Raw genomic sequence first — 26,222 nt, forward strand, 5'->3', positions numbered from 1 at the left:
GCATTTTTCCCACCTAGCAGGGGACACAGACACACCCTGACAACCTGATGGCTTGACACATGTGGTCACGCAGACACACACCTTACACAGAGGTGTTGACATACCACACACGCAGACTTACACGGGGAAAGCTATAGCCTTGGACGCACCTCAGGGCATACACAGTGACTACCTCCCAAAATCCTGCAGGTCATGACCCTGGGGTGGGCACAGTGAACTAAAGAGGGATCACCCAGGCCTCTCTGGCTCTGATTTCCAAGGGAAGGACTGACTGACCCCCCCAACAGAGAGCTCCGCCCTGTCTCTGCCCCAGAGTGGACATGGCTTGAGAGAAGCAGCTCCAAAGGGTCCCTGGGAGAACAGGATGCACATCTGCCCATGAGCTTTGTGCCCTGCCCACAAGTGCAGCCGCACCTGCTCCAGTGTGGACACGCAGAGGAGGTGGAAAGGGCCTCAGGGAAAAGGGAGCTCCTTGTGCCTCCGGTTCCAAACGATTCCTCTACTCCACTTCATTCATTCCAAGTCGTGGTGAGGTGGGTGCCCTGTCACATCCAGATCCGATACCAGCAGCTCCAGTTCTGGGGCACAGAGGAGCAAGGCACTGGTGGCTGGTCTAGGACCACCCCCCAAATTAGTAATAGGATGATCAGCAACCCTAAGAAAGCCCACAGGCCTCAAACTGCTCCAGCACTGCCAGGAGCCAGGCCATTTCCCGAGGGTGGCCACAGGCAGACGTGGTTACAGGGCTGATTGGAAAAGAGGCTGGATCCTGCTTGGCAGGCTCAAAGCCCCCGGGGCCAGGAGTTCAAGGTCCCAGAAGAGCCCGGCCTTCATGGCCACACCTTCCCTGGGCCAGGTCGTAGAGATGCCTAATCGCTTCCATCCGTGCGCGCTGGGTTTGAGACAGCACCCAGCGCCCCACCGTGCCTCAGTTTACCCCAGTGTCTGAAAACCTACTCCAGCCGGACGGAGGCGTCACTGGCCACTTTGCCCTGGAGGCCCAGCCCACGCAGGGGACCGACAGGCAGCGGGGCTAGGGAATGGCCGAACAGGCCCCCTCCCCCGATCCGTCTCTCCCGTCGCGGAATAGCAGCAGGAATACCGCGAGAGTTCGCCCCCTCCCCCCAACAGTAAAACTGTCAAAGGTGGGAGGGGCGGGAGCGCGCATGTGCGCAGCGCGGCGCGCAGCCTGCGCCGCCTGGACCCTGCGCCCCTCGCCCCGCGCCCCGGCCCGGCCCGGCCCGGCCCCGGCCTGCGCCCGGCCCCGGCCTGCTGGGCGCCGCAGGTAAGCGCCCCGCCGCGCCCTCGGCCGCGCCCCCGGGCGGCCCCCGCGCTGGCCGCGCCCCCGACCCTGACCCCGCGCTCAAATCGGGGGGGCCGGGCTCCGAGCCCCCGCCCGCCGCCCCCGCCGCGCCCCGACCCCCGCGCCTCTCCCCGCGCCCGGCGTTGGCGCCGCGTCCCTGCCTCCTCCTTCTCCAGAAAAAGTCGCCATTTTGGTTCACTGCCTTTGGGCCGCCCCCCCCTCCCCAGGCTCGCGGGATCGGCCCTTCCGGGGCCAGGCAGGGCCCGCACCGGCCGCAGGTGACAGGTGGGTGGCGAGGCCAGCCTCCAGGTGTGCGTCCCCTGGACGGCCTCATCCGCGCGCCCGGGCCTAGGCCGGGGTCCCGGGCTGAGCGGCCTGGACCGCGGTCCCGCCTCCAGCGTCGCCTGCGGTCAGCGCGTGGCACTCCTTTCCACCCCAGTGAGGGTCCCACCTCTGCGACCCTGCTGGCTCCTCAGGGAGGGTAGAAGCCCGTTCTCCTCCTGGAGCGCTAGTCACAGGCCTTGGATGGAAGGAGGGTCTCTGCCTCCTAGGCCAGCTCTGGCCCCCGACCACCCAACTCTGAATTCTTCACCCAGGCTGGAGGAGGACTGGAAAGGCCGGGCTCAGCAGGTACCCACACCACTGGCTGCTGGGGTCATCGTGGGGTTGGGGTGACTGCTATTGGGTTGTCTCCTTGGAAACATCAGTGTGAGCACTTCCCAGAGAAGTTTGTTTAGAGCCCTCTGGACCCTTACCCGCCTCCCTCACGCCCTGGATACAGGCCACCCTGTGGCCATGGATAGTGACTGCCCTGATCTCTGACCTCAGCCTGCCTAGAGGGCCTCTGGACCTCCTAGGCACAGCAGATCCTTCTGTTTTCTTCTGACAGAAGTTAGTGAGGGGACATTCCTGGTGGTCCAGTGGTTAAGACTTCACACTTCCAACTCTGGGGACTCAGGGTCCATCCTTGGTTGGGGAACTAAGATCTCACATGCCATGAGGCATGACCTGAAAAAAACAAAAAGAAAGAAGTTAGTTAGAAATATCAGGGGAGGCATCACCTGCCCACACAGCCCTACCATCTTCTGTGGCCTTGAGAGTCCCTGTGGGAGGACCCACTGGGCTGGACTCAGAGTTGCCCCAGCCTTCAGAGTCTGTGGTCTCTGGAGTGGGGCTGGTGGGCCTGTAGGTTGGAGACAGAGCATTTCTTGAGGGTGGATTCAAGGAGGCCAGTCAGGTGAGGAGTGGTGGAGGGGTCCAGCATGAGGTGTCCATCTGGTTGGAGGGGCTGCGGCTGGAAACGAGGTGGAGCAGAGCCTCTGGGAGGGCAGCTCTGCTGGCACAGGGACTGGAGAAGGTATGTGTGCAGCTAGGGAGGGCGGGGGCCCTTAGCGCCCACCTTGGCTGTTTAGACCTTGTCCTAGGGAGAAGAATGCAAGGGTGTAGGCTCAGGTCCCAAGCATGGCCTTGGGTCTGGGCGGGGCTGTGGGGGAAGGTGTTCCTAGGTGCCAGGCCAGCACAGCTGTGACCCGCAGCCACACTGGTGTCGTAACTGGCCCCCGAGGGGTGTCCTTGGCCTCCCTTCCCTGGGGTTCTCTGGGGTGGTGTGTCTGGAGACAGGGAGCCCCCTGGAGCAGGTGAGGGTCTCAGGACAGGGCGAGATTGTTCCAAGCTGATGGTGTCTCCTGGCCATCCAGGGAAACTTTGGCTGGGCAGCCCCTCCCCTAAACCAGAACTAATCCGCCCCCCCAACCTTTCCCTTGTGACTAAAAGCACAGGCCAGCAGGCTCCCCCTCCTCAGGCTAGAGCAAGGGCCTGTCTGGGGGTGGGATCAAGGGCAGCCCATTTTCAGGTCCTAAGTGGACCCGGCGGGTCTGTCCACTTGCTCTGCAGAGATGACCGATCCCTTTTGTGTTGGAGGAGGCCGCCGGGTCCCAGGATCCAGCAGGAGCGGGCCTGGGAAGGATGGCAGCCGGAACGAGGTCCGACTTCCTGTGCTCCATGAGCCCCCAAAGCTGGGTAAGAGGAGGCGGCCAGTGGTCCTGGGCAGCCAGTGCTGGGTGTAGGCCTCCCTGGATGTCAGGCTCCTGGGTGCCCAGCCTGGCCTCCTGAGAGGCTTCCTGGGGAGGGGGCAGCTGGGTCCCAGGGTTCCTGACCAAAGCGGACCACAGCCTCCTGTCTCCCTGTCTCCGTGAGTGCAGGGGACATGAGGCTCATTCCAGGCAGGACCAGCCCCCCGGCTGGCGGACGAGGCTGCGGGGAATGCGTTTTCTGAGCCTTGATGTGTCGTGTGCTGCAGGGCTGCCAGTGGTCCGGGCTGGGCAGACGGTGCCCAGCCAGGCCGCACTCTGCTTTGACCTGGAAAGTCCAGCTGGCGACAGGACGGAAGGGAAGAAAAAGGGGCGTCCAAAAGCCGAGAATCAGGCACTCCGAGACATTCCTGTGAGCTCCCTGAGGGCTGGGTGGGCTCTTGCGAGGTGTGCCTGGAAGCCCACTGCCTTGCCGGGCTTGCCTGCTGTGGGTCTAGCACTGAGCCATCTGCCCGCATCTGCCTGCTGCTCCGTGCACGAGGGCTTCGAGACGGGGCCCAGTGGACCACGTGTGGGGATCCTGCAGGCCTCGGGACAGTACTGAGTCTGGGGCTGGCCGGTAGAGGCCTGGGTGACTGCAGGGTCAGCAGCCTGGCCTTTCCCACGCCTAGCTCTCCCTGATGAACCAATGGAAAGACGAGTTCAAGGCGCACTCGAGGGTAAAGTGTCCAAACGCCGGGTGCTGGCTGGAATTTCCCAGCATCTACGGGCTTAAGTACCACTACCAGCGGTGCCAAGGGGTAAGGGACTGCAGCCTGGGGAAGGGGAGGCCTGGGGCCCACCCTGCCCTGGTTCTTGGCTCGGGAGTGTCCGTGTCTGCCCTCTCCACCCAGGGTGCCATCTCAGAAAGGCTGACCTTTCCCTGTCCCTTCTGTGAGGCTGCATTTACCTCCAAGACCCAGCTGGAGAAGCACCGAATTTGGAACCACATGGACCGACCCCTGCCTGCCCCCAAGCCTGGGCCAGTCAGCCGGCCAGTCACTGTCAATCGGCCGGTTGGGGTTAGCAAGCCCATTGGAGTAAGCAAACCTGTCACTATCAGCAAGCCCATTGGCATCAGCAAGCCAGTGACAGTCAGCCGGCCCGTGCCAGTCTCCAAACCAGTGACAGTCAGCCGACCTGTGCCAGTCACCAAACCAGTGACGATCAGCAGGCCCGTGCCGGTCACTAAAGCTGTCCCGGTCACTAGGCCCATGCCAGTCAACAAGCCTATACCCGTCACCAAATCTGTACCAATTGCCAAGCCAGTGACAGTCAACAAACCGGTGCCAGTCACCAAGCCAGTGACCATCAACAAGTCGGTGCCGATGACAAAGCTTGTAACAGTTACAAAACCCGTGCCAGTTGCGAAGCCAGTGACGGTCAGCAGGCCCATTGTGGTCAGTAAGCCAGTGACGGTCAGCAGGCCCATTGCCATCAGCAGACATACACCACCCGGCAAGGTGGTGCTGCTGACCAAGTCTGAGAACAAAGCTCCTCGGGCTGCAGGGAGGAGCAGCTGTAAGAAAAGGTATGGGGGCTCCTGCTGGGTTGGGACTGGGTGTTCCCAGGGCAGTCCAGGGGTAACAGGGCCCAGAGCAGGCCCTCCTGTCTTTACTCCCTGCTCCCTGCAGGACTGCGGATGGCCTGGACGCCTGCCCCATCCCGCCCAAGCACGTGAGGCCAGAGAACGGGGAATACGGCCCGGCCACCCCGGAGCAGAGCTCGGCCTTCCAGCTGAGCACAGACCCCAGTAGCAGCCCCCTTTCTCTGGGCAGCAGGCCCTCAGGGGGCAAGGAGGTGCCGAGGGCTCCAGGTCCCGGGTCCCCACCTGAGGAGGGTGCAGAGCGCATAAAGCACAGTAAGATGGGATTGGGAGGCAGCGGCCAGGGTGAGGCCAGCAGACAGCCGGCCTGAGCTTACCAATGGTTATTTAACCAGAGTCTTGGCCTCTGTTTTCTCTCTCCTGAGTCAGGAAGGAAACAGAAAACACCCAAGAAGTTTACGGGTGAGCAGCCGTCCATCTCAGGGACTTTTGGACTCAAAGGTGAGGCCTAGACTAGCCAGGCATCCTTGGGGCCAGACACGTGCTGTGGCCACACCCTCAGCCCACACCTACCTTCCCTGCCTGTGCACACAGGGCTGGCCAAGGCAGAAGACAAAGCCCGCATCCATCGGGCCAAGAAACAGGAGGGTCCAGGCCCTGAGGACACGCGGAAGAAGGGGCCAGCCCCCACCAGCACTATCAGCAAGGACGTGCCGGCTCCTATGACCCACCCAGCCGCAGGTAGGGGCTGCTGAGTGGTGAGGCACAGGCCAAGTCTTGACAATGGGGGCGGATCCTGAACCATGGGGACGGGGACTGAGTGTGGGCTTTGGGTTCTGTGCTTGGCGTTAAGGTCATCTGGGAGCTCCTGCCCCTCACCTGAGGCCCTGGCCTTGCCCTGCAGGTGGCCCTGAGGAGCAGTGGCAACGGGCCATCCACGAACGGGGGGAAGCTGTCTGCCCCACCTGCAATGTGGTCACCCGCAAGACCCTCGTCGGGCTTAAGAAGCACATGGAAGTGTGTCAGAAGGTAGGGCTGCCCCTTGGCTCAGGAGGGGAGGCACCCCAGGACCGACCTCTCACCAGCATGCCCGTCTGCAGCTGCAGGATGCACTGAAGTGTCAGCATTGCCGGAAGCAGTTCAAGTCCAAGGCCGGCCTCAACTACCACACCATGGCTGAGCACAGCACCAAGGTATTCCCCCGGGCCCAGCTGCCATCCATGCTGCCCACTGGCCGCGGGTCTCCTTCCCCCCACCTGCCCAGCTCTGACCACTGGCCTCTCACTAGCACAGCTTAGTGGCTCCCGTGCCTGACTAGGGACGTCCGTGGCCCCGGGCAGGGGCGGGCCCCGTGGTGGCGGGGGCACTGAGGCTGGCCTGCCCCTCAGCCCTCTGATGCCGAGGCCTCGGAAGGGAGCGAGCAGGAGGAGCGGGAGCGGCTGCGGAAGGTGCTGAAGCAGATGGGCCGATTGCGCTGCCCCCAAGAGGTGAGTGGGCCCGCGGGTGTGGATGCCAGGTGGATGTGGCCTGGCTGCTCGCCACACTCACCTGCCCCCTGGAACCCCAGGGCTGCGGGGCTGCCTTCTCTAGTCTCATGGGCTACCAGTACCATCAGCGACGCTGCGGAAAGCCACCCTGCGAAGTGGAGACCCCATCCTTCCCCTGCACCCACTGTGGCAAGCCCTACCGCTCAAAAGCAGGCCATGACTACCACGTGCGCTCAGAGCACACAGCCCCGGTGAGTGGCCACAGCCTGGGCACTCATTCCTCAGGCACCTGCCCTGTGGGCTTGCTCTTTCCTCCTGGGGGACTGGTGTGTCAGGGGAATGAACCTGTGATGGGCATCTGTGTCCCCAGCCTGCTTCCTCCTGTGTTCTCTGTGTGGCACATGCCATGTGACTCATCAGCTCACCCAGCCTCCCCCTCCACAGCCCCCTGAGGAGCCCTCTGACAAGGCCCCTGAGGCTGAGGACCCGCTGGGTGTGGAGCGGACTCCCAGTGGCCGTATCCGCCGCACGTCGGCCCAGGTCGCTGTGTTCCACCTGCAGGAGATCGCAGAGGACGAGCTGGCCCGAGACTGGACCAAGCGGCGGATGAAGGATGACCTGGTGCCTGAGACTGCACGGGTGAGCCCTCCTCCCTGTCTTGGAGCCTAAGGCCCCCGGGAGGAACTTGGGCAGTCCACCTGCCTCCTGGGTGCAGACCTCCCATCTGTGGAGGGACATGTCTGGGTCACCACCAGCTCACTCTGTCAACTGCTGTGTCTGTAGCTCAACTACACACGGCCGGGCCTTCCTGTGCTGAACCCCGAGCTGCTGGAGGCATGGAAGAATGAGGTCAAGGAGAAAGGCCATGTCAACTGCCCCAACGATGTGAGCTGGGCAGGCTGGGCAGGCGTGGGAGCTCTGGGACTCAGGACAGAGGGCCCAGGGCTGGCCTTGGGGGGAGACTTCCATGTGGCCGGAGTTTCTTAGGCAGAGAGGCCTTGACCTCAGCCCTAGCAGCTCAGCCTGCCACACCCTCTGACTCCTGGGATCACACCCACCCACCTGCCTCAGATGGGCCCCAGGTCCCCTGGGCTGGGCAAGGGGTGCATGGTGGTCAGTGGGCTCCTGCTGGAGAGCCCGCCCCCACAGTCACCTCCCACCCCCAGTGCTGTGAAGCCATCTACTCCAGCGTGTCCGGCCTCAAGGCCCACCTGGCCAGCTGCAGCAAGGTCAGTGCCCAGGCCCTCCCTTCAGCCGTGTGCTCGGTGCTCCCAGCTGCTCCCCAGGGCCCCATACATCCTGTGTGTCCCCCTGGCCCTTTGGGGTTCAGGGCCAGCACAGCCCAGGACTGTCCCCCCAGCCTCAGCCCAGCCGTAAGTCAGTCAGTCGTGGTTGGTCCTGTTTATGGGCTCTTCATCTGTGTTGATACAGGTGGGTGGTCGACCCAGGCTTGAGGCTGGCACCCTCGGCAATGGGCTGTGACCCTTCCCTGGAGCACCTGCCTCTTGCCACCCTCGCTGTGCTCCACTGCAGCCAGGGCACCTTGGTGGTCCTGTCACAGCAGCCTTGTGGGTCTGTGAAGCCCACCCAGTGGGCACCCATCCAGACAAACCTCACAAGTACGGGGGTCCCGGCTGCATCTGGGAACTTCTGGTCCTCCAAGGGCCAGGGTGGGGGCCAACCTCTGGGGGTTGGACTGCCGTGTGCCTTACAGGGGGACCACCTGGTGGGGAAGTACTGCTGTCTGCTGTGTCCCAAGGAATTCAGCTCCGAGAGCGGCGTCAAGTACCACATCCTCAAGACCCACGCGGAGGTGCGGCTGGATGGACTGGCCCCGTGGAGGGGCAGAGGAGGGGGTTGGGATGACGGCTCTTGTTGCCTTTGCTTGAGCAAGTTGCCACTGTTGAGGAAGCTTCTGGTTTCTCTTCAGCGTGGCTTCCCTGGAAGCTTGGGTGCCCGAGACCCTAGGGCCCCTCTGTTCTGCCTTCCAGCGTCCCAAACCCCAGGGTCTCCACTGCTGCTTCTTTCCTCAGAACTGGTTCCGCACTTCGGCAGACCCACCTCCCAGACACAAGGGCATGGACTCCCCTGTGCCCAGGAAAGAGAAGAGTCCAGCCAGCGGGAAGAAGCGGGGCCGCAAGCCCAAAGAGCGGCCCTCTGAGGAGCCAGCCCCCGGGACACCTCCCCGCCAGGACGACTGGCCCCCAGCAGGCAGAGACAAGGGGGTCCGGGGCTCCACTGGCCGGAAGGTGGGAGCCGGCAAGGCACCCGAGAAGTGAGCTTGGAGCCTGGCAGGTGGGTGGGGCCCGTCCCCACACTGGCCCGGCCCCTGTGTCCGGGGTGGGGCACCAGAGCCTCCTTCCCTCCAGGTCTCCACCCCTACCCCACCTGTTTGTCTGTCCAGCAGCGGTGGGCAGTCCTCTCCTCCCTGAAGGCAGCCTCTTCCCAGGCAGGCTGCCGCAGGAGGCCCTGGGCTTGGGCTCCCGGGAGGGCTGGGCAGCTGGGGAGTGCAATAGTCTGGGGGGACCATCACGGGCGGTGGGGGAAGGGCTATAGCCTGGGCTTCAGGTGCCGGGCACTGTGGAGTAGGCAGATGGCCTTCTGGCCCTTGGCACACGAGCTCCATGCCCCATCTGCTTTGAGCCCAAGGCTCAGGGGGTCCCTGGGTAGCCCGTTGTTCTGGGCCGATGAGGATACCTGAGCGGCCTCGCCTCTTGACCCGACACTGGAACCCCAGCACCCCCAGCTACCTCCCAGGACAGACCCCAAGTCCGACAACTACCGTGCTGACCTGATGGCCCACCCCACCCCTGCCCCGCTGCCTTCTGGTTCCTGCACTTCTGCGCTCTACCTCTCTAGGCCCACCCTCCCTTGCTGTGCAACCCCTGCTGTGCTCAGGCCCCTGCCCCACCGGCCTGTGTCCATCGTGATGGGGGAGGCTGTCTTGCTCCACTGTCTGTAGTAGTGCTCCCTGCTTGAGGCCAGCAGAGGCTCTTTTGCCATCGCAGAACTGCTGAGCAGGGCTGAGGGGCTGCGTGAAGCGAGCTCTGGCCTCAGCCTCCAGCTTCGCTAATGCTACTGGCCTAGATCACATAGCCAATGGATTTAGGGAGGGCCAGTCTGGGTTCCAGGGTCACCTGGGGCCCACAGGCCTGTGGAGTGGGGACCTGGGGCCTGGCTTACGTAGTGACCACTGTGGGAAGCAGCCTGTCTGCTGGCCTGGGTTGACCCATGGCCAAGCTCCCGTGGGAGCCTCCTTCCTCCTTTTTTACCTGCTCCTTCGTTTCTGGTTGTGTGGCCTTTTGATGTGAGAGCCGAAGGCCAGGTGGGGAACTTGGCCGAGGTCACATAAGTTGGTGGCAGCGCCAGGGCTCTGTCTTGGCTCCCTTCGGTGCCCTGAGGACAGCAAGGTCTGTAGGTTGGGTCAAGTGGAGTCCAGGGCACTGAGGATGCAGCCAAACCTTCCTGCCATGGCATTGCTGGGGCAGAGAGGGTTTCAGAGCTGTAGGTTTGGACGGAGGCTGTTTTCTACTGGGGGGTGGGGGTGGGCTGAGGGCTTGGCCTTGCCGATCCTGGATGATGTGAATTTTGATATTTGCTTGTGTGCGTGTGTCTCCTGGGTGTAGTGGATGCCAGTCTCGTTGCTGTGACAAGTAACAAACCTTTTTTTTAATTCTGTTTTTTATACAAAAACTCACCATAATCTAACATTTTGGTGCTAAGGGTTTCCTGGTGCCGACAGTGGATCTAGGGGCTGGGCTGGGGTCCCTCCCCTGCTCAGGGAGGCAGTGCTAACTGGGCATGCCTGCCCCCAGGCTCCTGTCCCCATCCCACCCCTAGAGAGGAGGGTCCAGTGTGGGCTCAGCTCTCCTCACCCTGCACCAGGGAGACGGCTGCCAGGAGGCTTGGGGGCCGAGGCGCTATACTGCCTGTCTCTAGCTTCTTCGCTTGGCCGGAGTGCTCTGACCCTGGGCAGTCCTGGCCTGTGTGCTAGGGAGGGGATGTGGAAATGTGGACTCCCCCTACTCACACACACCTGATCTGATCGGCAGGTAGAGGCCTGGACAGGGGCAGGAAATCCAGCATCAAACATTGAGGCAGGCAGTACAGCTTCGGGCAGGAGGGCTTTCCTTCCGGTATTCCTGTGTGTCGCTGGTGTATGGCTGGTGGAGATAGAGGTGGGTGGGCAGCCACTGGAGGGGCAGCGGTGGGAGGGTGCCAGGAAATAGGCGCTGGTGGGGCCCCACCTGCACTTTGTCCTTGTCATCGATGGGAGGAGGTTGGACCTCAGCACCTTCGCAGGGGATGGCCGCCTGGCTGGCCTCTCAGGTACTTGGCCCTTGGGGAGTGGGGGCTGGTTTTGGTTGGGGGATGAGTTTCACTGTCACCCCTGCCGTCCACGTGCTATCTCTGATGTGGGAACCTCACCGGACGTGTGGGAAGAAGTGGGGTCCTGGGTAACTTGATGTTTAGCACTTTAACCCCCTTCTTTGTCTTTAAGGTGTGGGGACTGCTGGGTGGGGACCCCTTTCTCCTCTTCCCCTCCCTGCACATCCATGCTCTGGCTGGTGGGTGGCAGTGACAAGCTGGTCTGTACAGCCCTCCTCCCACTGCAGTGGAGCCCTTGGTGGCTTGGTGGAATCTGTCTACGTCCCATTCTTGTGGGAGTGCAGCCAGGTAGTCACCTAGCCTTGATTGACACCTTCAGTGAGAGGGACCCAGTGGCAGACAACCCCCTCCGTGTGGTGGGCATGGACCCTGCCTGAGACCCCAGGCCCAGGGCACAATGCCAGGTCCCTTTCTAAAGATCTACCTCTGGCCCAGCCCACCCCCCTTGCCCTGAGAACAGGAAAGGGTTGACTCAAGGGACCGAAACTTCACACAAAATAGGATGCACTTTTTTTTGCTCATGCAAGGGCAGATGAGTGTCCCCTGGTGTGACTGATGGCCCTCCCGGCTGTAACCCCCTCCTGTCCCTCTGGTTTGGAAGGGAAAGAATGGGTGCACCTGACCCACAGAGGGGAGGGCTGTCCCTGTGTGTTGTCCTCTGTGGGCCCCAGGCAGCTGTCCTGAAGGCCTGGGGATCTGGGGGAGCCAGCACCTCCTGCCTGTACTTTGGGTTTCTTGGTTTGGGTTTTTTAATGCCAGTTCTCCGTATTAAGTGCATTTTGAAAGAGAGGTTCCAGCTATCACTTGTAACCATATATATACATATATATTCTATCTACAAAGTGTTTATTTGCAAGATGTTTTTGACAGTGAGCTCGGGCCCTGCCCGCCTTGTGACCATCTGTCCCCGGTCCTCGTCCCCGCCCAGGTCCCGGGAGTGGCTTGGGGCGGGCCATCAACTGTATGTATTAAAAATGACTGTATCAAATAAATGTTTATTGAATTTTTTTCAGCGGTTTTGTGCAGCCAAGTTTGTGGTAAAGCGTGGGCTGGTGTCCTTACCTGCACACCCGCCGCAAGGCCTAGTGAGGCGTGTAGTTTGCGGGGCGCGCGCGGCCTGGTGGGACTTGTAGTCCGCGGAGCGCGCTGGAGGGCGCGCGGCGCCAGGCCTTGAACCATAGCTCCCGACAGCCTGAGCGGCCGTTCCCCCAAGCCCCGCCCCACCCCGCCCGCGGAGAGGCCCCCGAGCTCATGGCTGCGCCCCCGGCCTCCGCCGACGCCCCCCGACCGGCGCCGCCGCCCCTCGCGGCTGGAGACGGGCCAGACCGGCCGGAGGGGAAGAACGAGACCACGTGCGAGGACCGGTAGGCGCGGCGCGCCCCTCGTGTTCCGTGGGAGGAGCGGCCCAGGGATCCGGGCCTGGACCAGCCAACGGTCTCCGTGGCCGGCCCCCGTGGCCTGGCGGGGGAGGGCCCATGTGCGGGCTCGTTCTGTCCCGAGCCGACGCGGCGCTGGGCCTACGAGCACCGGGCTGGACTATTAGCCCGCCGGATGCTCCGAGGTGGTCAGTTCGTTCCGGGACCCGTACAGACTCGGCCTCCCAGCTGAGGCCAGAGGTCGTGATGCTGGGTGGTGCGGGGCACGGTGCCTTTCAGTTTCCGCGTAGGCACCTAGACGGTCGCGGCTCTGGGGACTTTGCAGGTGGGGACGTTGTGGCGGGGAGGCGGGGGTCTGTCCCATGGCTGGGGAGGCAGCTCCCGCTCACAGCCTCTGGGGCCCGGACCCAGAAGGCAGAGCAGCGCTCAGGGGAGGGCTGGCTCTTCACTTCCGGGTCTGAACACCGCCCCACCCACCTCTCCCCTCCTGACCCAGCGCTGGCCACAGGCTGGGTCCAAAGAAAAACTTTTTAGCTTGCCGGTCTGTCTGGAAAGTGCCATGGCTTGGACTGCTCAGGACTGGGCACTGCCAGCAGAGCTGCTGGGCAAGGAGGGAGACGGTCTCAGGCCCCCTGCGCCTGAAGGAGCCTCTGGTGTCCCTCCAGGCTCACGGCCTCCTGGTGAGCAGTGATTGAGATCCTGGCTCGGAAGACAGGGTGGAAGAGGAGGGACCTGAATCTGTGACACTTATTAGTTCCAGAAAATCTGATGTGTCGGAGACCAGATAAGCTCTTGAGAAGAGCGCCCTCTGTAGACATCGTTTGGCAGCGGCTGGCGGCCCTGCCTGGTGCACAGACTGAGTAGTGGACCTAGGTGCCCCTAGCAGGGCCAGGGTGACAGTGGTCGTCTTCCTAAGAGCGTGGTTCCGGGGGGACAGCAGGGGGAGCCAGGGCCCTGGCCCTGGGCAGTAAGCAGAGACCAGCACATTCTCCCACAGAGCCCCATGGAGTGGCCCTGGAGCTTCTGGGCCAGATGGTCTTCTCTGGGAATTTCTCATTACACCCTGCCTTCTATGGGATATTCCTCAAGCACGTGATCCCCTCCCCCAGCAGCCCCTGCACACCCCCCGCCCCCCAACCCCACGGTGAAGGTACCAGAGCTGCCTCCCTTCCTTGTCTGGGTGTCTGTGCAGGTGCCTCCACACTGAGGCTCTCGCCTGACCTCGGCTCCACTTTGCCTTCTGCAGTCTGCATGCAGGCTTCTTGTGCGCCTGGCCTTCTGGAAGGGACCGACTTTCCCTTTGCACTAGAGGTGCTGGTGGACGAGTGAGCACCCTTTGGGCTCTCTCCTGGTGGGGTCCAGGTGGACACAGGTCTGGGGGCTGTCCCTGGGCTAGTGGAAGGAAGCTGGCCTACTTGCTCAAAGCAGTGGGAAGGAGGGGGTCCCGTAGGGGGATTCCCAGTGGGTGGGGTGGCGACTGCAAGTCCCTGGAGCCTACTGCCCCTCTTCAGGACTGCATCCCCCCTGCCCCAGTTCTGTCTGCCCTGATTTCTGTTCCTGAGCTTGTCTGGGCCACCTACCGCAAGACCAGGCCCCAGTGGGCCAGCTACTCCCCCCTCCTCTGACTTCCTTTTACTCACTCGCCCAGGAAACTCTCCTAAAGCTGGATGGGGCTCAGGGCCCCCTCCACAGCCCTGAGACTGAGCAGGGCAGGTAGGGTGGGGGCGGGAGGGAGCAGCTCCAGGTGGGTGGGGGCAGACCTGTTACCCCAAGGTGGTGCACAGAAGGGGCTTCCTCTGAGCCATGAAGCAGAGTAGAAAAACTGGTGTATGGACTGGATTAATCAGAGGGAGGAGGCTGGGGACCTGGGATGTGAGTGAATACTGCAGCCACACACCAGAGGGCCTGCTCTTCCTCCTGCTGCTGGACTGGGGCGTGGCTGTGACCCTAGTTAAGCACTCAGCACTGATGGTGGCCTTGAGGGATGTGCTGGAGCCTTCCTGCAGGGGGAGGGGAGGGCAGTTATTCTTGGAGGAGGCCTCAGGGGGGTAGAGTTTCAGGTTGTTTATGCTTTCAGGAGGCACCTGGGGCAGGGGTGGGGCGCTCAGCTCGGCTCTGTGCTGATAGCTCAGCCTAAAGACACCTTTGCTTTCCCTGTCTTGGGGTTGGGGGCCTTGGGCCCTGCAGCCCCTGGGAGGTGGGGTCTGGGACTTTCTCCAGGGTGTTCCGGATGGGGTTCCTCAGCCAGCCCTGGCCGGGCAGCTGGCCAGCCTGAGCGCAGGAGGGGCAGCTCACCCCGAGGCTGGCCTGAGTCTGCCTGGCTGTTCTCCTCGGCAGGGTCAGTGCTATTAATATCAGGCCAGTGCACAGCCCCAAGCTGGTGATCCTCTTATGCCTGTGGCCTCGGCCCCTGAGGCTGGTGGTGAGTGCTGTTGCTTCTCCTGGGGCCTCTCACCTGTTGGCCCCCCAACTCCCAGTGGGCAGCCTCTGCCAGCCAGGGCTCGGACCTCACTGCAGCTCCTCACTGGTTGTGTTGCCCACCCATGGAGAGGCAGTTCAAGGGGCTCCTGAGCTGTCCTGGGGGACTGCTGGGAGCCTAAGAGGCAGTGCAGCGACATCCCTGCACACACCTGGGGTCATCCTGCCATCCCGGTCTCCCTCGTGTCCTGGCCATGAGCAGCCCCCCAGCTTACCCTGGCATCCGGGTGTCAGGGTGCTGGACCCTCGGAGCAGAAGGCAGGTGAGTGGTAGGCCTGCCGTCTTCCGGTGAGGATTCCTGTCTTCACTGTGTCTCGGCTACCCCCCAGCCCCGTGCGCTGTCTGGTGGACACCAGGGCAGCCAGGCAGGCCTGCCACCTGCAGATGTCACCTTTGCGTGGGGCTCTCAGTTATCCGCTGACCTGTGTCCATTTTGGTTTGTAATCCTTTGGGTTGACATTGCCTTTAGTCCTTGCGGATGGCAGCACCCTGGCATCTGAGAGCAGGCAGGTGAGGCCTTGTATGACTTTCCAAATCAGAGGTTGTTCTCTTGCCAAAGAGGGGCGAGGCCTGCTCTGGAGGGTGCAGTGAACGGAGAGCCCGGCACTTGGGGAGGTGGCAGGGCCTGACCTGGCTGCAGGCCAGATGCTGTTCAGACCCATTGCCAGCCCTCGGTGGGCGGCTTTCTGGCAAGGTCACCCCTGCTTATCTTCAGCTCTTCTCTGAGAAGGCATCCCTCCCAGGCTGTCAGCACCGCAGGCCTCGGGAGCTGTGGTGGTGGTGGTCATCGTCACCTCAGTGGGATGCGGGTCAGTCCCCGAGAGGGGTGATGCTCCTGCTGGGGCCCCAGCTTGGAGGGAAAAGTGGGGGGACGGGAGTAGAACTTGCCCAGGCCTCCTGTCCCGCGCCGGCCCCGCAAGGCAGCCTGTCTGTCCCAGAGCCCGCTTGGCACGATGGTTGGTCTGTTGGGGCAGAGAGGCTCTGCTCCTCTGCAAACCCAGTTTTCTGTGTTGGCGTTTCCTTTCCAAGTAGAAGGCACAGACTGGACTTTTTTTTCTCTGGGGGCATATGGAGCTTCTCTCCCCAGCTACGGGCCACAGGTCACCTCCAGGGCCTGGGGGTTGCTTGCAGGTGGGGGGCAGCTATGTTTGAGCCCCAAGGCCCTGTGCCCACTGCTGGGGGCCAAGCGCAGCTAGTGGAACGGCCAGCAGTGCCCTCCGACCAGGGTCTGGAGACGCCCAGCTTGGTGGAGTATGACGCCGGGCAAGCCGGCCCTGCCCCGTCACCTGGGTGTCCTGCTGTGTGGTCTGTGCTCAGCTCCACAGACGCGTCGTAATTGCTTCGTCAGAGCCGCAGAGGTGACACTGGGGGCAGAGGCCAGGGAACCCGGGCTTGCTCCCCACCCACGCCGTCCAGATGACAGAGCACCAACGCAGCCCGGCGCTCTGTGTCCCCTGGGACAACGCTGCACCTCCTGTCACATCCAGCTGACGGTTCTCAGCTGCTTCAGTTGTGCTGACAGGGCCCTCTGTGCCCTGGAAGCCGCTGGTGTGACTTGTCACGTGTTAGCCCTGAGCTAATTCCTCCCCCCGCCTCCCCGCCCATGCACACACGTGTGCACAGACGCTGTCCTCCTGCCTCTTGGCAACACTGGGTGCACTGGGAGCCACACAGCTGGGAACGCCAGGGGAATGCTAGGTTATCCTGAAGTGAGCCAGACAGCCCTGCACTCCTGGGGACATCTCCCCAAGGCCAGTTTCACAGCGCCCTGTCCTGGCCATGATAGCAGGCCATAACAGTGATGGCGAGCTTCGGGAACAGACCAAGGGTTGGTTTGGTTTTTAATCACAAAGGGTCATGTGCTTATAAAACACTCACCTGAAGTCCTTGCTCCTGATCTTGGTGGCCGAGGCTGGTCTGTGCTTCCCCCTGACAGGCGTGTGCTGGCCTCTGCGGCTCGTGGCACGCTGCCTTCTCACCTGATGGCACCTCGAGGACGCCCTCAGTGTGTGGCTCCTTCTCAGGCTTTGACCCGTATCTGAGCAACATCCATCACTGGGGCTCCGGCTGGAGGTGGACATGTCCTACCCAGGTTGTCCGGAGCGCCCTGGTTCCCTACCTGGATTGTCAGCCTGTTTTCGGCGTCTCTGCGGCGGGTCTGCAAGCTGATGCTGTGAGCAGTCCACTTTCCCTCTCAGGCAGTAACTGGAAGTGCCTTCTCCCTAAGCTGGTCCTGTGCCTAGGGCCACCTTCACACGGGGCTCTGAGTCCAAGACTCTGTTTCCTGTCTGGCCGCTCGGCCAGGCTGACAACCTGAGCCTCCCCTGCTGTCCCCTCAGGCCTTGGGGCCTTGAGCCAAGCATCACGTCCGTGCCCCTTTGGGGTATAAACCTGCTGAGAAGTCAGCACAGCTCTGCTCGCTGGAGCAGGCACCAGTGGGGTCTGCCTCCCTCCCCCAGGTCGGGTTTCCACCCCACCTCAAATGCAGCCTTTGGGGGCCTCCACCCTCTTCCCTGTACTTGGCACGGTGCCCTGGGTCTCCCTCCTGCTCCATTCTCTCTCTCTGTAGCCCCTCCCTCTGTGCCCTGAAGGATGGCAAGGATTGGGTCTCAGAAAAGGAGAGGGCTGCCCTGAGTGTATCAGGGGAAAGAACACAGTCCTTGATGGGTCTTGACTGTCCTTGGCATGACCACCTCCCATCTCCCTGAGGCCCAGTCCACGTTGGAGGAAGAGCTGGGCCAGGACAGTGCTCCCCTGGTGTCCCCTGCTGTCCACTGGATGGATGGGCTGCAGCCGGGTGTGCTGTGCCCCTACACAAGTCTGCTCACTTTCACCATGCCTATGTGCGTGCATGGGGGCACCATGTGGACTAGTCACACCAGGCCTGATGTGGGGTGACCGGGCGCTGATGGCCCTGGGCCACGACAACCGTGTCCCCCTCCCCCACAGCAGCAACGCGGAGTCCCTGGACAGGCTGCTCCCACCTGTGGGCACGGGGCGCTCGCCAAGGAAGCGCACCACCAGCCAGTGCAAGTCTGAGCCGCCCCTCCTGCGCACAAGCAAGCGCACCATCTACACGGCAGGGCGGCCGCCATGGTACAATGAGCATGGTACCCAGTCCAAGGAGGCCTTTGCCATTGGTGAGCATGGCTGTGGTGGGAAGGGTGAGCCAAAGCCACCATCTGGTGGGACCCCCAAGTAGAAGGGTGGGACCCACCTCAGTGTCCAATGCCTGCGCTGGTGTCTTGTGACTAGCCCTGCTTGGGCCCCTCGGTCCAGGTCAGAAGAGGCTGTGTGGGAGTGGCAGGCAGCACTGGGACTCATCTGTGAGCTGGGCTGGGCCACTGTGCTCAAGGTCTCCACCCCACCCACAGGTCTGGGAGGCGGCAGTGCCTCCGGGAAGACCACCGTGGCCAGAATGATCATTGAGGCCCTGGATGTGCCCTGGGTGGTCTTGCTGTCCATGGACTCCTTCTATAAGGTGCGGGTGCCCTGTGGTGCAGGCTGCCTCTGGGAGGTTCTTGGACCGCCCCCCCCCCCCCCCCCCCCCCCACCCCACCCCACCTCCGGGGGTCTGAGCCTGCAGCTGCCCCTCCCCCCAGCTCCTCCCCTCCCCCCACCGCAGGTGCTCACCAGGCAGCAGCAGGAGCAGGCTGCCCACAACAACTTCAACTTTGACCACCCAGATGCCTTTGACTTCGACCTCATCATCTCCACACTCAAGAAGCTGAAGCAGGGCAAGAGTGTCAAGGTGCCCATCTATGACTTCACCACCCACAGCCGGAAGAAGGACTGGGTAGGCTGTGGGCTCGGCTGCGCTGGGCTGCTGCCAGGGCCCCGGGCCGCTTTGCTTCCACACACTCTGTTCCTTTGCAGAAAACTTTGTATGGTGCAAATGTCATCATCTTCGAGGGAATCATGGCCTTTGCCGACAAGACACTGCTGGAGGTGAGAACAGGCTCCAGGCAGATGACCCGGGTCCTCCTGCAGGACTGGCCTTAAACATGCTTCCATCCCAGTTCCCTTCCTGTGCTGAGGCCCAGGGTTGGGTGAGCTGCCTTGTCTCCTGAATCTCACCCAGCCCCTTTGCGTCACGTGGCTGCCAAGGTCACAGCCACATTTGTGGGGGTAGATTCACTTGTGTGTGTGTGCACATGTGTGTTCTTACCTGGGAGGGAACTAGCTTCCCATGTGGGCACTGTCCGCAAGGGCATCCCGTCCCCTGGGAGGGGGACATGTCCCCACATGTGACACCCTCCAGTCTGGCTGCGGATGGCTCCTTCCCTGCCCTGAGCAAGGTCTATCCATGGTTGGCTCTGCCCTAGTCTTTGCTGCTTGTGCTGGTCCTGTGTGTGAGTGTGCTCAGGCCCTGGGAACCCCACTGCCTGCCGTGCATACACACACACTCCACACATGATGCACAGCAGACACACATTCAGGCACACCACACCCTGCCCCTGCACCCACACCATCCAGACCCCAGAGGAGCCCTGAGGAACTGGTCCACTCCTGGGCCCATACCCAGGCCAGAGTCTCTGCCGGAGGCCGTCCCCTGTGGCCTTTGCTACCCTGCCAGTGTTGGCCCTCAGCTGCTCACTGTCCCCACCCCCCATAGCTCCTGGACATGAAGATCTTTGTGGACACAGACTCTGACATACGCCTTGTGCGGCGATTGCGCCGTGACATCAGCGAGCGGGGCCGGGACATCGAGGGCGTCATCAAGCAGTACAATAAGTTTGTGAAGCCCGCCTTCGACCAGTATATCCAACCCACCATGCGTGTGGCGGACATCGTGGTGCCCCGGGGTCAGCCTGCAGGCCCATCTGGCAGGGAGGCGGGGACGGTGGGGGGAGGGGGCACAGCCAGACCTTATCCTCCCTCCTGCTCCCCTTAAGTGTGGGGGCAGGACCTCACCCTCCTCCTTCACACCCAGGGAGCGGGAACACAGTGGCCATCGACCTGATTGTGCAGCACGTGCATAGCCAGCTGGAGGAGGTAAGCCACAGCTGGCCCCGCTCCCACACCTCGCAGCCCCACCAGCCGGCCCCTGCTGCCACCGCCCAGGGCCACCTGCCCAAACAGCCCCATATTTACTGGCCAGGCTCCCTGAGGGAGCATGGGGCTTGCAGAGACGGGTACAGCCTATCCCTTCCAGCCCTTCTGGGTGACTGGGGTTTTGGCACTGAGTCCCTTGTCCCAAGAATCCTAGGTCACACACCACAGGCTGTCCATGGAGGCCACCCACCCCTGAGGTTGGCTTCACAGTGGGGTGCTTGAGGCCTGCGGAACAGAGCCCCAAGGGTCCTGGCTCTGACATCCCACCCAGAGGTACCCATGTCAGTCCACAGGAAGCTGACCCTCTCCCATGACAGGCAGCCCTTAGGACCCTCCCCTCTGGGGCTGTGGTGTGTCTGCTCTTGGGTGGGGGTGGCCTGGCTGGCTGAGGCATGCGGTGGCGACAGGCCATGCCGTCCTGTGACTTTGAGGTGAGCAGTGCTGCCATCTCTGACACCCATTCCCTTGTGTCTCCTTGTCACTGCTGCAGCGTGAGCTCAGTGTCAGGTAAGAGTTCCCACACCTGTCTGCGCAGATGGAGGCATTTCCAACATCCACAGGGAGCTTGGAGTCTGGGCTGTCCCCTCCCACCATGCCCACCCTCTGGTGGCCCTGCCCCAGGCACAGAAGGGGTGGTGTGGTGGCCCCCACACTGCTTCTACCTGCCCTTGCCAGGTAATTCAGGCCCAGAGAGGTCAAAGGACCTGCCGGACGTCACATAGTACCCTGACCTCTCTGGAGGCTTTTATCTGACTTGGGGCTGGTTGTATCGGGTCCGACTCCAGGGCACAGCTGTCCTGAGCTAGCACTCCTGGGCCCCAGGGTAGTGCCACCAGCCCATTCTGCAGCCAAGGGCCTGGGCCTGCCCCTTCTCTGCTTAAGCCAAGAAGCCAGTTTACTCCCCTAAGAGGTGGTGAGGCACCGCCCCCTAGCCCCTCCCCCCCGCCCCCCGCCGTGGGATGCTGGCCCACCCTGGCACTGGAGGCCAGGCGCAGAGAGCCAGGTGGAGCCCTCAGGAGTTCTGGGCCCTTCCCGCCCACAAGGCGGAGGGTGGTGCCTTGTCCCTACGCAGCAGCAGCGGCAGAGCCGGGAAGCACCAGACCGAGCCCCGAGCTCCAGCTGCGTTGGAAATGCCTCCAGGCCGGTAGCCGGCCTCCAGCTTCCTGCCCACGCATCAGTCTCCGCTTGCCTCTCACCCAGCTCAGGGCTCCGGCGGAAGCCTTGGTTCAGAGACATAAAAGTTTCCAGGAAGCGTGGCTGTCTTGGGTGGAAGGGACCTGCAGGACCGTCTGCTGTGGACTTGCGGGTGCTCGCAGGCCCAGGGGCGCGAGCTGCGGGGTCTTCCCTGCCACCGCCCCGCCTCCCCCCTCCCCCCTCCCCCAGCCTCCTGCTCTTCCCCAGGCCAGCTGGTGGCTGCGGGGACCACGGTGCTGCCGCTAAGTGGTCTTTTCTCTTTCTTCTTTTCCTCTTTGTAAACCCTGGGGTTTCCTGCCCTGTTCCCTCCCTGACCTACTCTTCGCCTCTTCACCTGGCGGGCAGAGGAAGCTGCGCTGGGATCTGTGAGGACAGAGTGCTCTGGCCGTGGTGCTGCCCGCGAGCTGTGTGCCGGCGCCCGCAGGCCCCGCCCCGCCCCGCAGGCCCCGCCCCTCTCCGCTCCAGGCCGGGGCAGCAGGAGCTGCGAAGCCAGCTCTGCCCCTCTCCCGAGGGGGCCGCGCATCACCTTGGGGAAACTTAGGCGGGGCTTGGCCTCAAAGCTCGGCTGTTTCCCCTGGAAGAGGGGGTCCTGAGGTTGGGGACCAGGTGCCCAGCTTGGAGGCAGAGATTCGTCTGCCAGGACCTGAACCGGGAGGGCACCTGGAGCGGGGAGGGAGGCTCGCCCGCATCCCCTGCTTCCTGCCTAACTGTCAGCTGCTCTGCCTTCCACCGTGTCCTTTAACCCTTTGCCTGGCTGTTATGGGGGAGGGCATCCGGGAATGGGGGCCTTCCTCCAGATCAACTACTGGGAGGATAGCCCCCACCCGGCACACTGCGGTGCGCACCACCACCCCACCAGTCTGCAGCGGGAGGGTAGGGCTCTGGGGGAAATGCCCTCCTTGAGTTCCCAATCGGTTTGTGTCCTCAGGGCGGCTCTGGCCTCGGCGCACCAGTGCCACCCCCTGCCCAGAACGCTTAGTGTCCTCAAGAGCACGCCGCAGGTGCGGGGCATGCACACCATCATCAGGTGAGCTCTCCCCCCCTCCTCAGGGCACAGCGGGCGGGCGAGCCGCCCTTCCCTAACCCGGCGAATGACCGCCACCTGCAGAGACCGGGAAACCAGCCGGGACGAGTTCATCTTCTACTCTAAGAGGCTGATGCGGCTGCTCATCGAGCACGCACTCTCCTTCTTGCCTTTCCAGGTCTGAGGACAGGGGTGGGGGAGGCTGGGTAGCAGGAAAGGGGAGAAGAGGCTCCTCACGCTCACGTCCCCATTCCGCCCTGCACAGGACTGCGTGGTGCAGACCCCACAGGGTCAGGACTACGCGGGCAAGTGCTATGCGGGGAAGCAGGTACCAGGGGCCTAGCCTGCAGCGGGAGATGGGTGGAAATTGGGGTGGCCGGGAGGCAGGGTCTGACCAGCTCAACCTCATCCCCCAGATCACAGGCGTGTCCATCCTGCGGGCCGGCGAGACCATGGAGCCTGCACTGCGGGCCGTATGCAAGGACGTGCGCATTGGCACCATCCTCATCCAGACCAACCAGCTCACTGGGGAGCCCGAGGTGAGGGACCCCTGGGAGTGAGGGGGGGAGGGGGTGGAACCGCAGGGAGGGTGGGGTACAGGTGGAGCCTGAGAAGGGGGTGGGGGTGGAGTCCCCGAGAGCCCTGGTGCAGCCTTCAGGGACCCCCTGACCCTGGGGCCTCCTGCAGCTCCACTACCTGCGGCTCCCCAAGGACATCAGTGACGACCACGTGATCCTGATGGACTGCACGGTGTCCACGGGCGCGGCAGCCATGATGGCTGTGCGGGTGCTGCTGGTGAGTGGGGGGCAGGGGGTGGGGGAGCAGGGGCGGGTCCAGGGCCGCAGCTCAGCCCCTCACCCCGCAGGACCACGATGTGCCCGAGGACAAGATCTTCCTGCTGTCGCTGCTTATGGCGGAGATGGGTGTCCACTCGGTGGCCTACGCCTTCCCGCGCGTCAGAATCATCACCACAGCAGTAGACAAGCGTGTCAACGACCTCTTCCGTATCATCCCTGGCATCGGTGAGGCTGCCTGGCTGCCTCAGTGGCGCTCCGGGGCGGGGGGGCAGGTGGGCCTGAGACCCCACCACAAGGACCTGCTTTTTCCCTTAGGGAACTTTGGTGACCGCTACTTTGGGACCGACGCCGTACCTGATGGGAGCGACGATGAAGAAGGGGGCTCCACTGGATAGCCACCACCCGCCCCAACTCCCCACGCCTCCCTGTCTCCCCTGAGGCTCAGAATAGAGATGTTAACTTATTTTAATTAAAAAAAGTGTTACCCATGTAACTTGTCTAAACATTTTATAAAATAAAGCTTTAGGAAAAGGAAGCCGCAGTCAATGAGCAGGGCCCAGGACTGTTGTCCCACCTGGACCTGGCTTGGGAAGCGGGCCCCAGGGCTGCCCCAGTCCTCAAGTTGTGAGGCCCCCATGGAGCAGACGGACCAAGGAAGCCTGCCCTCCACTAGGTTCTGGTCAGGGCCCTGCCTCCTCCCGCCCCCAGCCCCTGCAGGACAAGGGGTCCTGGTCCTGCACTTGACTTTCCTCGTGTCCAGGCTCAGCCACATTTAGAACAGAGCAGAGCTGGACCTGCAGCTCCTGGCCCTGCTAGACAGGCCCTTGGTGGCCACCTGGCCTGGACCTAGGGCTCTGGGTCTTAAAGGTGTCAGCAGCCTCCACAGCCACTTCCCCCCTACCCCGGCATATTTGTACCAGGGCAGGGGGAGCTCTTGTGGGGGAGGAGACTGGTGTGCGGGTGGCTGTAGGAAGGAGTGAGGAGCTAGTGCTGGCCACAGGGGCCCCACTTGCAGGGGAGACGCTGGTGCGTCAGCGAGCTGGCCACACTGCTCAGGGCCAGAAACCACGTCCGGCCCTGCCTTCACTGTTCTTGGGCTAGGGCACCCGCCAGGGAGCAGGCCTGCCTGGCTCACAAACCTGAGGCGGATTCCCAGTTGCAGCAGGTGGGCTGTCAGAAGCCCCCACACAGACGTCCCCTCCACCTCACAGCCTGGTCTCACTCTTTTCCTGCCCTCCTGGTCTCTCTTGGTTCCCCGCCCCCCTCACAAAGGCGATGTCATGGAAAAGCTAGTTGTGGGGCGGGGACAGGAAGTCTCTGGGTGGGGGCCAAGCGAAGGGCAGCAGATAAAGGCGGGAGCTTGGTCCAGAGGTGGCCAGGCACAGGGTCAGAGGAGCGACACAGCCCTGAGGTCGGCAGGAGGGAACCTCTCCCCCACAACCTGGTGAGTGGACAGCCCCCCGCTCCAGCCCCGTCTCCAGGGCCAGATTTGTTCATTCATTCATCCTGTGCTCTTGTGCCTGGAGCCTGCAGCAGGCCTGGCCCTGCTCAAGTGCTGACAGGCAAGGAGGCAAAGATGCCCTTCTATCTGGCAAGCTCTTCCCAGATAAGAATGAGGCAGTTGATGAGCTGGGCAGAACTAGGTCATCCCAGGAGGGGCCCCCGAGTCCAGCTAGAGGCTAACCAGCTCCCAGAGAAGATATTAAAGCCAAACCTGCTCATGAGTGTGCAAAGAGCACATGGCCCCAGACACACATGTGTAAGATGCAGCTCAGGGCCCCCACCTGACTCGGCCACCAGCCTGTGGGTGAGACAGCTTCCTCCCACTTCTCCAGAGTCAGTGTGTCCTAGGACCAAGCCCTATCCCCTCAGACTGAGGGTCTCTCACCAGAGACATCTCCCGGAGACAAGGTTACAGCTTAGGGGGGTTCTTGGGCCACATCCTGCCAGGACCCCGAGGAGTGACAGAAGTGGTCACCTTCCAAACAGCCCTGATGAAGGGTCTTTGGGGTGCCGCTGGGAGAAAGGGGCAATTCCTTCAGAGATGCCCTTCTGTCTGGCAAGCTCTTCCCAGATGAGAAATGAGGCAAACAGTTGATGAGCTGGGCAGGAACTAGGTCATCCCAGGAGGGGCCCCCGAGTCCAGCTAGAGGCTAACCAGCTTCCAGGGAAGATATTAAAGCCAAACCTGCTCATGCGTGTGCAAAGAACACATGGCCCCAGACACACATGTGTGAGATGTAGCTCAGGGCCCCCACCCCACTCAGCCACCAGCTTGTGCGTGGGACAGCTTCCTCCCACTTCTCCAGAGTCAGTATGTCCTAGGACCAAGCCCCACCCCCTCAGACTGAGGGTCCCTCACCAGAGACATCTCCCGGAGACAAGGTCACAACTTAGGGGGGTTCTTGGGCCACATCCTTCCAGGACCCCAAGGGGTGGCAGAAGTGGTTACCTTCCAAACAGCCCTGATAAAGGGTCTTTGGGGTGCCGCTGGGAGAAAGGGGAAATTCCTCCAGTCTCAGGGAGCCTCCCAGTCCCAGAAACAGCACCAGAGTTCAAGGTACAGGACTGGAACCACTGGGGGCTTCCAGCATGGGGAGAAGCTGGGTGGTGCTGCTGGGGCCAGAGAAGCCCACCCCCAGGCAAACCTCTCCGGCTGTGTGCCAGCTGGGACTGATGAGTGGCCCCTTGTGTAGCTCTCTGGGCACTTGGGCTGCTGTGGGCCCAGCATAGGCCAGGGGGTGGGGGATGAACCTGGGGAGTAGCTGAGGGTGGGCCTGCAGCCTGGAGAGACCCTCAGAGCCTGGGCCAGGACAGACCCCGAGCCCCTCCCTCACTTGTCCAGAGGCTCCTGGGACACAGGGTGAGGAACCCCAAAGAGTACTGTGCCCGCGGAAGCCCCGTCAGCCGCCTGGGCAGTGCCTTCAGGACTGTCCAACCTGAGAATGGTGAGCATCTAGGGACAATCTCAGGTTCGTCAGCCCGCGAGGTGCCGTCCCCTCCCCAGCAGCAGCAAGGGGCACATGGACTCCAGCAGAAGGGTGGGTACTGTCTGGGGAAGGACTCCACCCATCAGAGTGTCTCAGTTCTCAGCTGGGACACCAGGAGTCAAGAAGAAACCGCCAGATGCCAGTGTCCCGGCTTTGGCTCGATGCAGACCTAAGTGCCCCAGGGTGAGTCCCAGGAAGTGTCCTTTGTGCATGTTTCAGGGCTAAGCCCCTGCACGAGGCAGCCAGAGACGTTGCAGGGCAGGCTGCTCCGTGCTGGGAGACTTCCAGACCCTCCAAGGTCAAGCTGAGAGCTGGGGCGGGGGCAGGAAGGGAGGGGGCCGTGGATTCACTTCTGAAAGAACCGGGCAGGGGGCAGCAGGTGGGTTTTAGCTGTGCTTAGAAGGGTGAGAAAAGGGCAACTAGCAACGGTGTTCGCGGGGTTCCCAGGTGTGTGACCCCGAGGAGGGCCCGAGTTGGGAACCCTGGCGAGCAGAGTGAGGATACATCCGCTGGG

The 26,222-nt window shown here is 62.6% G+C and overlaps 2 protein-coding genes across 10 annotated transcripts; both read left to right on the top strand.

The window, feature by feature from the left end:
* Nucleotides 1-1,155: 1,155 nt before the first annotated feature.
* Nucleotides 1,156-11,806, top strand: ZNF512B (zinc finger protein 512B). 2 transcript variants are annotated; one of them, XM_043480391.1, is made up of 18 exons: nucleotides 1,156-1,285; nucleotides 1,900-1,933; nucleotides 3,197-3,322; nucleotides 3,603-3,745; nucleotides 4,005-4,133; nucleotides 4,227-4,903; nucleotides 5,007-5,233; nucleotides 5,348-5,419; nucleotides 5,513-5,659; nucleotides 5,772-5,947; nucleotides 6,019-6,111; nucleotides 6,307-6,405; nucleotides 6,486-6,656; nucleotides 6,850-7,044; nucleotides 7,189-7,290; nucleotides 7,572-7,634; nucleotides 8,120-8,218; nucleotides 8,439-11,806. In XM_043480391.1, exons 3-18 carry the CDS (start codon nucleotides 3,199-3,201, stop codon nucleotides 8,682-8,684), a joined length of 2,763 nt encoding a protein of 920 aa, XP_043336326.1. In that variant the 5' UTR covers nucleotides 1,156-1,285; nucleotides 1,900-1,933; nucleotides 3,197-3,198; the 3' UTR covers nucleotides 8,685-11,806. The 2 variants fall into 2 exon arrangements, with proteins under 2 accessions (XP_043336326.1, XP_043336327.1); XM_043480392.1 differs by lacking the exon at nucleotides 1,156-1,285 and having other exon boundaries at nucleotides 1,414-1,933; nucleotides 5,823-5,947.
* Nucleotides 11,807-11,845: 39 nt separating this feature from the next.
* UCKL1 (uridine-cytidine kinase 1 like 1) lies at nucleotides 11,846-23,211 on the top strand. Of its 8 annotated transcripts, none has more exons than XM_043480395.1 (15): nucleotides 11,846-12,158; nucleotides 17,598-17,788; nucleotides 18,023-18,129; nucleotides 18,274-18,444; nucleotides 18,525-18,596; nucleotides 19,264-19,453; nucleotides 19,582-19,643; nucleotides 20,194-20,210; nucleotides 21,826-21,924; nucleotides 22,006-22,099; nucleotides 22,187-22,249; nucleotides 22,338-22,460; nucleotides 22,609-22,716; nucleotides 22,787-22,943; nucleotides 23,034-23,211. In XM_043480395.1, the coding sequence occupies exons 1-15, from the start codon at nucleotides 12,046-12,048 to the stop codon at nucleotides 23,111-23,113; spliced, it is 1,647 nt and encodes a 548-aa protein (XP_043336330.1). In that variant the 5' UTR covers nucleotides 11,846-12,045; the 3' UTR covers nucleotides 23,114-23,211. The 8 variants fall into 8 exon arrangements, with proteins under 8 accessions (XP_043336330.1, XP_043336329.1, XP_043336332.1 ...); XM_043480394.1 differs by lacking the exon at nucleotides 20,194-20,210 and adding an exon at nucleotides 21,243-21,262; XM_043480397.1 differs by having other exon boundaries at nucleotides 17,601-17,788.
* The last annotated feature ends 3,011 nt before the right edge of the window (nucleotides 23,212-26,222 follow it).

Source organism: Cervus canadensis, chromosome 10 (assembly GCF_019320065.1).
Source record: "Cervus canadensis isolate Bull #8, Minnesota chromosome 10, ASM1932006v1, whole genome shotgun sequence".
In the NCBI taxonomy this organism is placed as follows: domain Eukaryota; kingdom Metazoa; phylum Chordata; class Mammalia; order Artiodactyla; family Cervidae; genus Cervus; species Cervus canadensis.